This window comes from Phaenicophaeus curvirostris, chromosome 2, assembly GCF_032191515.1.
Source record: "Phaenicophaeus curvirostris isolate KB17595 chromosome 2, BPBGC_Pcur_1.0, whole genome shotgun sequence".
Lineage (NCBI taxonomy): Eukaryota > Metazoa > Chordata > Aves > Cuculiformes > Cuculidae > Phaenicophaeus > Phaenicophaeus curvirostris.
This window is the reverse complement of record NC_091393.1, coordinates 101,299,631-101,312,713: the sequence shown is the minus strand read 5'-3', so window position 1 is coordinate 101,312,713 and position 13,083 is coordinate 101,299,631. Positions and strand designations below refer to the sequence as shown.

The window sequence follows — 13,083 nt, the reverse complement described above, 5'->3', positions numbered from 1 at the left end:
ACTCAAAATGGCAGGAGGGGCTGGAGTGAGAATTGGTTGGAGAAATCAGTTGTGATAAACCTGCATCTCACAGTGGGAAGGATTCAGGAGGCTGGTATGAGGTTGCACTTCCAGCTAGTGTCAAGTTGGAGTGTCCTCTGATCACTGAGACTCAGGGAAGTTGAATCCCATTACTGGCAGATCTTCTGCTGAGCTTTCTGGTTAGGTGCAGCAGTGATTATGAGTTGCAGTGTTGTAAAGGGTAGGTAGACATATCCTCTCAAGATCTCATTTTAAATGATGTCTTGTTGCTTTGGACTAACTCAAAGTTAGGCTGGAACAATCTTTATTTTCAGGTGCCGTATCTTTTTGTCCTTCTTCTCTACATCTAATCTTCAAGACTATATAAATTACTATTCACAAATCTCTTATTTTGCTCCACTTTGTTTCTGGTAATACCAAAGATCCCAGCCAAGGTCTTTTAGGGCCATGTTGTACAAACACAAGGGAGTACGTGATCTCTGCCCCAGTCTGGAATTATGAGTCAAAGACTGAAGATTCCTGCTGACTTCAAATGAAGTTTAAGTATCATCTGTGCCTGTCCTCTGGAACTTCTAGAAAATGGAGGAAAAAACAGGCTGGAAATAAATATGAAAAACTAAGAAAGGCCTAAATTACTGTGATGTGAGATTTTCAAAGTGAAAGGTGACACCACCCCAGCTTTTTCCTCTGTAGTTTGCCTCTACCCTATTGTAGGTTTTGAGACATGGGGCTCAGCCAAGCTCCAGACAGGCACAGCAGGAATTTGCAATAAGCATCTCTCCAATGATGCTGTTGTTCCCAACATGAGTATAGCAGAAGGGACAAACACGCATGAAAGGGCTGCAAGCCCGCAGTGGTGGGGATGGCACAGGCCACCTTATGCACATGCAAAATGAAAGCTGTTATGGCATCAGATAATACAAATTTACCTTAATAAAAACATTACTTTACTATACGCTTCTACTATATGCTGTAAGTTTGTTCCAGAACAGCAAAATGATTGAGTTAATTTCTTGGGCTTAACATTGTAGATGGTAAAGACCACACAAAGATCTAGCTCTTTAGAACCAGAATTCAAATCTGTAGCTTTTATTTCTGTTAATACTGGAAACATTAACAAAAATGGACAGAACAGAGACTCTTACACCGTACAGAACCTTTCATTCTCTGACATCTGGGGGGATTTTACATATTGTATCTATACAGCAGCAGAAATGAGCAGCTACAGGAACATAAACCTGTGGGTCTCTGAATAGGAAGTATCTGAGACAAACGCCTCCTCCTACAAAACCATCTCTTTGAATTTTAATGGTAAGCTCAAAGCTGCTGAAGAACCAAGATTGTCAGCATCTGTTATTCTTTTATGTGCATTGGTATTGTGGTAGTGCTCAGGAGCCTCAGTTGTGGAAAACATCTTGCAAAATCAGAACAAAACTATTATCCCTGCCCTAAGGATCCTGCAGTGTCTTGTCCTCCTTTTTTCAATTAATCTTCATGTTGCTTTTTCCTGCTGAGCAGTTGCAGTCGCCGAGTTAATAGTTAGATGTGCACAGCACCTTGCCGCTGAGCCCAAGGAGATCTTTCTTGCGCTCCTTCTTGGTAATACTTGCTTTTTGGATATTAACTTCATATAGATACCAAAAGAAATTGAAAACCCAACTTCACTAATATGAATAAAAGCACTGTCTGTCTTGCTTAGCTACCCATATCATGGCTCTCAGTGGACTGTCCCCATAAGAGATCCTGCAGGCAGGCTGGTGGCAAGGCAGCCTCTCACTGTGTGAAATATACACTAGTGTATTCGTAGGTGATTATAACAACAACTTTTCAAGGTCAGTGTCCAGACTTTTCTGTTTTGTCTGTCTTCATTATTTTTTCTTCTTTTGTGTGCTTTTCTTTCCCTTGGAAACGTTAGGGCTATGAAATCTGATGTTTCATAGATTTGCTGAAGGACATTTTGAGAGCCTTGGGAAGACATACCAAGGTGATAAGAGACAGTGAGCTTTAAAAGTGTAGAACAATCACCTAGAGCTAATTAGTTGTTTGTAGTTTTAACGGATAATCAAATGCTGGGTTCTTATAAGAGACCAAGTGTGTACCATATTGCTCACTCTGAGGCTTTTTACGTGCCTTACACAGACATAGAGACAAAATTACTGTGGAAATGAGAAAAAGTCCACTTGCTGCAGCCAGAGCAGCAAAGATAGACTTGTAGCTGGGCTTTGTTTTAAATCTGGTGCACGAATTACCTGAAATTCCCTGTCTTGCTGTCTGGCTTGACCCTGCTTTGTTTGAAGCGGTCACGCAAATGTGGTAAGTGGTGTATGGTAATAGATTATACAGAGTATACTGCCTTGCTGTGGAATAAATATTGTCCAAGACAAACTGTCTGTCCTCATTGCCTTGAGCATGAAGCATGAGCTCATAAGTGTGAACAACTGAATTTGGGGCACACCAGCGTATCTGCGCAGAGCTGTCTGTAACTTCAGACACCTCTCTGAGCATCGGTGGATCTGGAACCTCATCTTCCCTCGACATGCCAGGACATAAACATTGGGATGCACTCTGCAGTTCACTGCATGGCTTCTGAAGGTGCCTGCAAGGATTGTAGTCACAGGCAGTGTATGCCAGTTGCACTGGTGTTTCTGTCGACTGTTCATCATAATCATAGTCATCTACATAGTGAATCAGTGATCTGGTGGATGCAGGCTTTGACCAAGCAGTGATCTTTGTGGAGTTGAGCTGTGGTGGGCTCGTTTGTGGTGTAGCTTCCCCAGCATGAGTGGCAGTGGAGCGGATAGAATAATCGGTGGCATTGGGGTTACCTGTTGCTCTAGTAGAAGAATCGGTGCTGGGCTGGCTGAATGGGCCTTCCTGGGGAAAGGTTGCATCGGTTGTTCTGAGCTCTCCCTTTAGCTGCTCAGTTTGAGGTGTGGAGCTGTAATCTGAGGACTGACTGTAGAGCTCTTGGAGAAAACCTGGGGAGGTGGTTACAGTTGTGAAGGAACGGGGATTGCTTGTGGATTGGGAAACTGCCTCCTCCTCGTGGGAGACACTGTTGACCTTTGTGAGCATCAGCTCAGTTGGGTTGGCTGCTGTCGTGCTCATTACATTCTCCGGAATAAGGGAACTGGTATAAGCGTCTTTGGTTAGCAGAGCAGAGTCTGTTGTTGTGACAGTAGTGGCATCAGAACTGGTAAGGCTGAAAGCATCGTGTTCAGGAGAGGGTGTGTTTGAACTGGGAAGTGTAACATTTTTCTCAGACTGGCATTTATCGTAGAGTTCTAGCAGTGAAAACGATGTTGAAGGGCTGTCCCAGTCTCCCTGGGATGTGTTGCAAAAAGTCTCCCAAGCCCTGCAAAGAGAACAAGTTAGAGAAGATCCCCAAGAACGTTAGAGGCTCCTGTAAGGCTGCTTGGGTTGGAATTGGCAACCTGCTGTTCCACAGCAGTCCTTGTATTAAAGAAGACATGAAACCTAAACCAAAACCAGGTTGTCTTAACAATAGTCCTGTGCTTGGCAGATGTCTTCATATGGCACTGAGAACTTAGCTGACTGGCTTTTTGGTTTTGTAAGGTGCAGGAGTATCTTTTGCCTTTTTGGTAAAAGGACTGTGAACCTTAGCAAGAGTCGTGGGGCTCAAGGCAACTCGTCATAAAGGGTCAGGCTTTAATGGCACTAGGAGGGGAACCCATGCAGAGAGATGTAAACAGTCCCCCACTCTTTCTATGTCAGCTGCTTTAGGCAGCTGGGGCTGTGTTGATATGGAGGTGCTTTTAAATGATCGGGTTCTTTCTTTACTCTGACATTGCATGTTTTTGTAAAGAATGCAACTGCTGAGCCTATCCTGATAAGAAACAATCGAATATTAACATTCTGCTTCCCTGCTCTCTACACTGCGGGTACCTGATCTTCTTGGTGGCCTTTCAAAAAGAAGAGAGATCATACATATGCAAATCATTTCTTTTAACTACAGCTTCTTGTGATTAGTCTAAAACTGCAGAAGAGAATGGAAACAATAGGTGACAAATGGAGCTATTTGCAAGGAGTTTTGTTGACTGCCTGTGCCGATCTGGGCTTTGGGAATGCAGGGGCAAGGAGGAAATAATATGCTAAATATCTTGCAAAGTCTTTCAGTTCCTGCTCCCAGCGGTGGCCTATCAAGTCAGCTCATTTTTTTTATCTCCAGGTTATAGAGAAATGCGAAACGAAATACAGCTATTCTCACGTTGAAGTAGAATCCATAGCTAATACCACTTCTTACTGTTCTGCATGCGCCCACTGCACGTGTTTGTCCACATTCGTGTATAAATCAGCCATGCTTTGTCCCTGAAGGGGACTTTATTTTGCGTTTCTACTTCTTCTGGAAAGGGAGAATGCCAAGGAATTTGAGTAACTTAGATAATAGTGAATGTTTGGTTCCCAAATAATTTACACGTTTAAATTGTCTGAAGAGTGTTACTTTATCTCCTTGAACTCACTTACTTTTGCAGTACAACCTTCTTGGGATTGGAGAGCAGCCAGGAGAGCTGGCAATCACATATCAGAGGATTTCCATACAAGTTGATGATGATGCTGTCCGATGAATTGATGTTCCAAGGATTAAAGGAACTCAGGTTACAACTACAAGATGACAGAGGCAATAATTAGCAAACACTGAATTACATTCCAAGGACTGGAGCACACTTAGTATGCCAGCATGTGTGTAAGACAGAAAGCAATTTTCCGTTCCCTTGGAAGTAGCCAGTTATGATCACCACCCTTCTGTACTACTTTGAAGTCCAATCTAATACCTGTCCACCTCTCCAGTTTGCACGGCGCAGCTGCTGTGTTTCAAAGCATAACAAAAACATTGTAAGGGGAGAACACCTTTAGAGATAGCAGCTGGAGGGGAAAGGACCTAGCAGCTGGCAAAGGTCTCCTGTGAAAGATGATCTCCTCCCTGCCATCATGCATTCAACTACACTTTTCTTTGTACGGTAGGATCTCCTTAGCTTTTTTCTCAGTCTGCGTATAATGGCTTGACTTTCTCTATGCCAGTCATCCTTACATTAATTGCCTCTTTCATGATATAGACTCTCACCTGCTAAAGTCAAAAGACTAACAGAGGAAAACCTTGCTTGCCTTTGTTGTGAAGTTGTCAGTCTAGCTCTGAGCTGCAGGAAAAGAATGTGGTAACGTGACCTCCCCGCAGTCTGAGTACTGGATGCTCTCTTTTGTCTGACTTTAACTGCTACACCTTTATCTTTTAAATTTGTGTCATGATTTTTAGCACTTTAAAGTGGTATTCCTGTGCATAGTGTTGTTTAAATTCAGTGTGGCAATCTAGCAGGGGATAGACTGAATTTTTTTCATAAATAGGTTTATTTTCCTGAAACTGTTTTCTAGAGCACAAGCGGGTTTTTTTTTCCAAAATGCTTATAATCTGGGTCTATATTATAGAAATATTTTAAGTTGTTCTCCATATATTTTTCTTTATGCTGAGTGTTCTGTGTGCAGTTTACCCACCCTCACTGTGATAAATCATCTTCAGACTTCTGTTTCCTTTAGTATTTCAACAGGTGTGGGACATACCAAGTAAGTTGCACTGATGTGTTACCTCTAGTAAGGGCTAAAACATTGCTTTTACTAATACTGAACAATTAGTCTGTCATGCTGAAGGTGGGAGGGACAAGATTTTTGACTGCTTCCAAGGTGCAGGTTTTAGGAAAGTGTCAGCTTTCATCCTTTGTAGATCAAGGAATCTTCAGTGACCTGCATCTCCTCTGGTGAGGCAGTGCCTTCATAGATGTTGGAAGCATAGTTTGTTATCAGAAGTGGGCATCGGTGGATCTATGCTAATCCTAACAGCACTAGATGATTTCATTCTGTGGACTGGGAGATAAGGCAAAAGAGTGGCACCTCTCTGGGCTGTATCAGCTCTTTGGCTGTATCAGGTCTACATCACAAACTCTGCACAGCATATTTGAGTGTAAGTGTGTCTCTCCACAGCATGCAAGCCCCAACATCCTTCCTACATATCTAATAACAAGCAAACTTTGCATATAAATTGGCTCCCAGGCACCATGGTGCTATAGGACAAAGGCAACTTTATGTGAGGAAGAACCAAAACCCAACTCACTTCTCAAAGGAGAGATGGCTCAGATGAGGAGCACTGTCAAACAACTCTGTCCTCACAAACTCTAGTGAGTGGGAGTCTTGACAGTTTAGGTCTCTAATATCAGGCATGGACTTGATGAAGTCAGTGTCAAGGCTTCTTAGTCGTGGCATCCTTGTCAGGTGAAGTGAGCTGAGGTTGGGCAAGTCTCTGGTCCACTCTGGTTGAACTGAAGCAGAAAAAAAGATTTATACCTGATGCCTAAATACAGCATTCTTCTGGATTTCTGCCTAAAAGAGGTTTTGAATTCCTAGATAGATAAAATATCTTCGTGGTCTTCTGCAACTGTTCTCTATGGGGAAGGAATATTCAAAAAATCAGTACACCAGCATATAAACAACTATTCAATCACATTTTTGTAATGTTACCTGCAGGGCAGGCCATGCCGTTGGGGCAGAGGAAAAGAAGGGAAGACAGAAGGGCAATAATGCTGATGAGAGATATGGAATAGCTTTCCTATGAGGTTAGATTAAATGAACACAAATTTGTCTGCCTGGAGAAGTGATGGATGAGGGGAGATTAGGGAGGTGTACAAAATCCTGAAGGGTATGAGAAAGGCAAATAGCTTCTCTTTTCTCCCAGGACAGGAAAAAAAGCTGAGAGAATTGAAAGTGAAAGAATATGTCCTACACAGAACTGCCTTTCCATCCCATCACTGACTCATTACCAGAAGATGGATTAGGCAAATTCATGGAAATCTGCTGATTTCTCTATTAAATGAGAGTTGAGGTGAAATCCCCAGCTTGGGGAGTGTGTAAGCATCTGGTAACTAGAAACAGAGCACGTACACATGGAAAAACAAATCCCTTTGTGCTTCTTCTAGCTCTTTTACTCTCTCCATGGCAAGTGCCAGTGGTGGGTGCTTGTGGAAGGAGGACACTGTTCCAAGGGATCTCTGCAACCATGCTGCGGTTCTTATGTCAACATTAAGTAACCCAGCAGTGAAACCTACAGGACCTCTGGGAAATGCGAATTGGTTTATATGGATAGAACTGGTATGATATGAGACAGAAAAAACACATCAGATGGCCCTATAGTTTGGCCAGGAAGGGTTCTGCCGTGGTTGAGGCCCTGTGGAGTGCCAGGGGAATGGGCAGCGTGTCCTGCCTTTGCCCCATGCCGAGAGCAGCTGGGCAAGGAATCTACCATCTCTCTGCTTCACCAGCTCAGTTATAAACTGAGGCTGGAAGGGGAGGCAGATAAAAGGAAAAAATAATGCTGTAAATTGCTCAGGGCAGAGATAGTCTCCCTGTGTGGAAGTATTTGGCTGGTTGCAGTTGACACAAAAAGCCTCTCTGTGCCACTTCAATACAGTGGTGTAAAGCAGAATGTAACTGTGGGCATAGACAAAGAAAGTTTTCAGCTCTGTCTCTGGAAAGAGAAATTAATTTCCTCCTCTGTGCCCCAAAACTAATCTCAGGGCCAACAGCAGGATGACTGCAAGTAGCAGACAGTGGAATAACGATGGAGGGAGTGGACTGCAGTGGGACAAACAGTCCTGTTTAGTGGTGTCTGGTCTCTGCCCTTCCTCTGGGGGGCTGGTCTGCATGAGGGTTTCCCCCAGCAGTTATGTAATCAGCTGGAGAGTGTGCCTTGTATGCTTGAACCGGCTATTTGCAGCTTTCAGCTTAGGGTGCTCCTCTGCCACAGGCTCGGCTGGGATGGGAGCCATCGTCCCAGCGAGGCTTCGGCCACCCCAGCCTGACCAGGCTCTGTGTTTATAGCAGGGAAATCCAGAAACTTACTTTTCTCAAGAAAGGTCCCGCTCAGATCAAGTGTGTTGATGGTGTTTCCAGGCCTGCCCGTGGCCTCACTGAGAGATCTGCTGATGGCAAAAGCAGAATCCCTGATTCCTCTGCCATCATCCTGTCCAAGCAGTGTTGCAGAGAGGTTCAGGAACTGTAGTCGAGGATAACAGGAAAAAGCCAGTGGCTGGAGTTCAATCAGTGGATTTCCAGCCAGGGACAACCACCTCAAGTTAGGCAGGAAAGAGCTGTGGCACGACGGCACAGATGACAGCTTATTAAAGCTTAAATCCAGGTAGAAGAGACTGCTGAGGGCTTCAGATCCCCATCTAACTGACGAGAGATTATTCTGCTTCAGTGAGAGGACGCGCAGCCGTGGGAGGTTTGCTATGTCCGTGCCGTTCACCTCTTCTAAGAGGTTGTTACTGAGATCCAAGATTTCCAGGGTCTCCGGAAGGCAGATGGGGAAAGATGTCAGGCTGCTGTTGGTCACCTGCAGGGTGATCCAGGTCTTGTTCTTCCAATCCTCGCAGGACATGCTGGTGAGATTAATGTTCTCCCAAGAGTCGTCCTGAGCCAGCTGGAAAAACGTGGTGACGTCCCTGGATGCTGCAGACTCTGCTCTGCTCACTGGGCTGGACGTCGTGTTCCATGCCAGCAGAGAGAGGATGAGCAAGCTTGTAAACATCCTTCTCCTAAATGGCTTGCAATTAACTTGCAAGATTTGTCTGGGTTTTGTTTCAGGGAGGGGAAAACAAAACATCAGCATTAAGAGCTAAATTAAAATCCGTCCAGGTACCCAGAACCTATTTAAAAGTAAAACATTTTTAAGTTCTTTCCTATTGAAACTTTTCCAAATCATTTTCTATTGCAGCCAGACAGCGGAAATGATAATTGATGTGTCTTCTGTAATTAAGCCTAAGTAAACATAAATGCTTGGGGACAGAAGTATCATGCCACCTCAGCCTAAGCATACATACAGCTTTTCATGCGGAAAGCATGCAGTTGTGTCATGTGTCTGGTTCCTATGCCAGTGCCCCCAGGACCAGCCTGGCACGCAGAGCAGCAGAGCCTGGGCTTCCCTGTCCCCTGCTGGGCTGCCTCTGTGCTGTACAGGGGTATGTAGGAATGCCAGTGCTGCTCCAGTATGAAAATACCAGTTGGTACTGTACTGGACAAGCCTCAGGAGAGCTGTACAGCAGAGAGACTCTGCTCCTGACCCTCTGCAGTGCCCGGCAGCCTGTCTGCCAGGCAGCAGCAGGGCTGGGGGGCTCTGCTGCAGGTGAGGGCTGCAGACATGCAACACGCTCCGACTCCTGGGGAAAGGGTGTGATGAAAATGCAGCTCCTGAATCACATTTCAGTGGGAAGTGGTCAGAAACTAAGAGTGTGCACCTGGATCAGGACCCTAAAGACCTGGGTACAAGCAAGTTATTCAGTGTTACAGTTCCCTCTCTGCCCCCTCCTCGTGCCACCCGAGCTTTGTCTATGTCATAAAAAACTCAAACAAAACAAACCCAAAATGAGAGGAAGAAAGAGAGAAAGAAAGAAGAAAAGAAAGAAGTCCTAAATTACTTGTCCAAGGCTGCACAGGTAATGCATCAGAGGAGGGAATTAACCACAGCCTTAAACTGTTGCTTTTCTTACTGAGTTTCTTTTGTGCTGCCAGGCATCACAAGGATCATTTCTCATCCAAAAATATATCGGTCACAGTGCAGGGGGATGACTGGAGCCCTGCGTAGTATGAAATAGCTCAGGCTTATTCCAGACCTTAACAGCTACTTGCTGTTCCCTAAATAGTGCCAGGTCTCCCCCAGACCATCGTCTGTTGCTGCCACCCCAGGTTTTAAGGATCAGCACAATGGCATAATTTGGTTGCCTGTGTCCTTTTTGTCTTCTGGAACCAGGCAAAAGCAAAGCAGCCTCAGGTCTTCCAGGTCACCAGAACTACTGGATTCCAAGCACATGGCAGGGAGAGAATGAGAGGAATCAGACGGCTGGATCCCAATCTTAGGTTTAATCTTAGTCCCTGCCTCTAAACCTCATCCGCTTGCACGTACCTGTCCCGAAGTCCTGATGCCTCGTGTCTCGCTCTGGGTGGCTCCAGCTGCCTGGCCTTGATTTTATACACTTGGGTGACTCAGCCGAGAGCGTGAAATGCTTCTTTTCTGTTCCCGGCTTTCGCTGCTCCCGGCTCTGCCCACAAGCGCAGGCGAGGTTTGTTCCAGGCTCGCACCCCCGCATCCAGCTTTCCCCTGCCTGGAGAGGGGGTGGCTTGGGCAGCTTTCCCCGCTCTCTTGGCCTTAGCAGGAGGTGGGTGGGAAGGCTCTTGTTTCCCAACGCTCAGGCAGGGCTACGCGGGCTTTGTCTAAGCAGAGGGGGGTAAAGGGAAAAGATTGTGACTAGTCCTAGCTCTCCTGTCTTCCACTGATGTGGGGGGAAGGGAGAAGAATTATTGTGTTTCTTTGCTGACAGGTCGTGATGATGTAAAGCTAAGACTGTCTGCTAACACAGGCTCTGGTCGCCTTAGGTGCCAATAAAAGGCTTAAAGTGTTTTTATTTCTCTCTTATGACTCTTACACTTGGGAATAAGTCCTGAAAATGTTCACACAGGACGGATGGCTTTTCTAAGGAGGCCCTTGGGAAATGTCAAAAGCAAAGCTCTTACCTGCCTCTCCTGCAGAAAGGAATTCTCTTAGCTGATGGAGAGGGCCTGTGGCATCTCAACACCGTGGCTTGGGAGAACTGCCCTTTGGCTCCTCTTGTCCTTTGCTGGATAAATAAGATGGACAATGCAGAACATCTCCTACCCAAGGGAGCTGCCCTGAGTTGGGTTTCTCAGCATTCCCACAACTCAAATAGTAATTAGGCTAGTCAGGGGCTGAGAATAAAGCCAGGAACTGGAAGGGGATGGATTGATAGAGATTGTTCCAAAGTAAAAGCAAAAGGGTGGTTGTTCAGTTGCTACTATAAGACAATTAATGATTAAAATTTCCAGGGAGAACAGTGGTCCATGCTTTTCATTTGCCAGGACAACAAAACAGGTCCATAACATGAAGGCAACACAGACCTCTAGGCTTTGGTGCTGAAGTGCAGATAAAGGTCTTGCTTTCCCAAAAACCTTGAGTCTGCATGTACACCAACTTTATCTATTGACTGTGTCATTCATTATCTGCTGGGGGGAGAGCCTTGAAAAACACCAGAACATCCACAGAACAAGATACCGTCTTTTAGTAGGGCTCTCTGGAGCTGATGCCTCCCTTGGAGGCTGGAGAGGGAGGGACATACAGTTCTGGTGTGGAATGACTCTAAGGCAAGACAAATAGTCTCCTAAATGAGAGGCTAATCCCACAGATTAACCCTGGTGGAGCAGCAGGCCTGTTCAGGGCAGCGTCGCTGGCCAGGCATGTGTGTGCCAACAGGTACCTTCAGAGATCTGTGCTTTTATAGGTTCAAAGGGCAAATTGGAGCAGGTGAAAAAAATCTGAAGAATTTGGTATCATAGGAGGAAAGCTCAGTGCCTGCCAGTGGAAATCCTACCTTCCCTTTAGCTTTGCAGAGCTGCCGGCTGCAAAGCTCCTCTTTGAGAAGATGGGGAGCAGGGAGGTGGACTCGCTTTGCCTTGGATGATTAAGTACCCGTGTTGCGTTTGCTGCCTTTTAGCTCAGTTTTTACAGACAGTGAATTTTCATTATTTTATTGTTTTTAAGATCTTAAAAAACTATGAAACCTGGTGAGCTGCCTTGCTTTTAATGTGTTCGACCTTACAAGCAGCCTTGTAACCTGCAAAAGGGGCCCAGCCATTTAAGCGAAGGTGGAAGCGAGGTGGAGTGTTTGCCCAGAGCCACTTGATTCTGACCCTTATGCAAGAAACAGAGCACCCTTGGAAAATGAGCTTTCGTTATTATTATTTTCCACCTCTCTCTGCTTTTTGGATGTCCAGTCTTTGAGGCAGGAGTTGTATTTTCCCAGCTTTTTGCTTAGATGCAAGCTCTAATCATCTGGAATATTACTACTATGGTACTACATTTTAAACAGCTGCCCAGGTATTGGTGAAGGTTTCCCAAGGCAGGTAGCAGCTCTCTTCACCACTTTCTTTGACATCATCTGGTTGCAGCAGGCAGAAATTTTCCCTCCGTGAGTCAGTTTGGCCTGTCTGCACGTAGCTGTGTTTCTTCGAATTATTATTCTCCCTTTTTTCTGCTTTTCTAAGAGTTTCAGTGGCAACCTGGAGGAATGTTTAGTAAAGGCAGGCATTTAGGTCAGCCTTTTACACATGGATGATACACAAAGAGCTGAACCAGACGCCCCCTCCCCGAGGCTGATTCAGTTCTGCACAAAACCCCTCTGCCTGCAGGAATGCTAGGGATGAACTCTGCATTCCTTAGTGACATCAAGATAAGCAGAACCATGGGAGGGCAGAAGGCGAGGATGGTACCAGGCTGTAAAGTTTGAGATGAATGTTTCTCGCTGGCCGTGATCCAAGTGATGGTTAAGAATGAAAATACCCTGAAAAGATCTGGCGAATGGCTTTTAAAGCCAACAAAAGAAAAGAGGTATTTTGCAGGTCAGTCCACAGAACAAGTACAAGCAAGTCATTTTCCTACAGAGAACAGAGAGCGAATGCAAGAACAGAATTATTTAGCCTGAGGTTCAGAAAGAAACCCCTATGGGATGTATGTGTTGTCTGTTGCAGTAACGCATGCTGAAGGCAGCGATGAGATCCCCTATGGAATTTGTTTTAAGAACAGAGAGCAGCCATCTGACATTGGTAGTGTTTTACTCTGACCTGACTTTGGTTTAATTAAGCATGGTGTACAGAACAGGGTTGCAGCTCAGCCAAGGTATTGGTTTCCTAAAGGTTTTTGTTTTCATCTAAACAACACTCTTGTCCAGGATTTGGTCTCTGCATTGCGTAATTTCAGGGGAGACGCCCTCGTCCTGCTTTCACTCTCTCTGTAAAATGTCTCTCAGGCATCTAGCACTGTGCAATTAATAACTTGGTTACCACAGACCACTGAATCTATGGTCTTTAACCCTATGTATAAATCTGTATAAATCGGGCTACAGGCAAGGGAAGGCAAAGTCTAATCAGGTTCTGGCATGAGTGGAGGGAGGGTGTGGTACCCCAGAGGCATGAAGGGGAAGGTCTGGAGCCTGG

At 45.3% G+C, this 13,083-nt stretch overlaps 1 protein-coding gene across 1 annotated transcript; it reads right to left on the bottom strand.

The window, feature by feature from the left end:
- Positions 1-1,081: 1,081 nt before the first annotated feature.
- LRRN4 (leucine rich repeat neuronal 4) lies at positions 1,082-10,411 on the bottom strand. The gene is made up of 5 exons (XM_069850166.1): positions 9,983-10,411; positions 7,924-8,651; positions 6,143-6,347; positions 4,507-4,644; positions 1,082-3,376 (listed from the first exon to the last, which is right to left on the bottom strand). The coding sequence occupies exons 2-5, from the start codon at positions 8,609-8,611 to the stop codon at positions 2,053-2,055; spliced, it is 2,355 nt and encodes a 784-aa protein (XP_069706267.1). The 5' UTR covers positions 8,612-8,651; positions 9,983-10,411; the 3' UTR covers positions 1,082-2,052.
- Between the last annotated feature and the right edge of the window lie 2,672 nt (positions 10,412-13,083).

Bases quoted from the DNA above. Each gene is read 5' to 3' on its own strand.
- LRRN4 (XM_069850166.1), bottom strand. From the start codon at position 8,611: ATGTTTACAAGCTTGCTCATCCTCTCTCTGCTGGCATGGAACACGACG. The intron at 6,348-7,923 runs GTAAGTTTCTGG...TTTCTGCTTCAG, and splicing joins CGGGACCTTTCTTGAGAAAA to TTCAACCAGAGTGGACCAGA. The intron at 4,645-6,142 runs GTGAGTTGGGTT...GTCATCTTGTAG, and splicing joins AGCCATCTCTCCTTTGAGAA to TTGTAACCTGAGTTCCTTTA.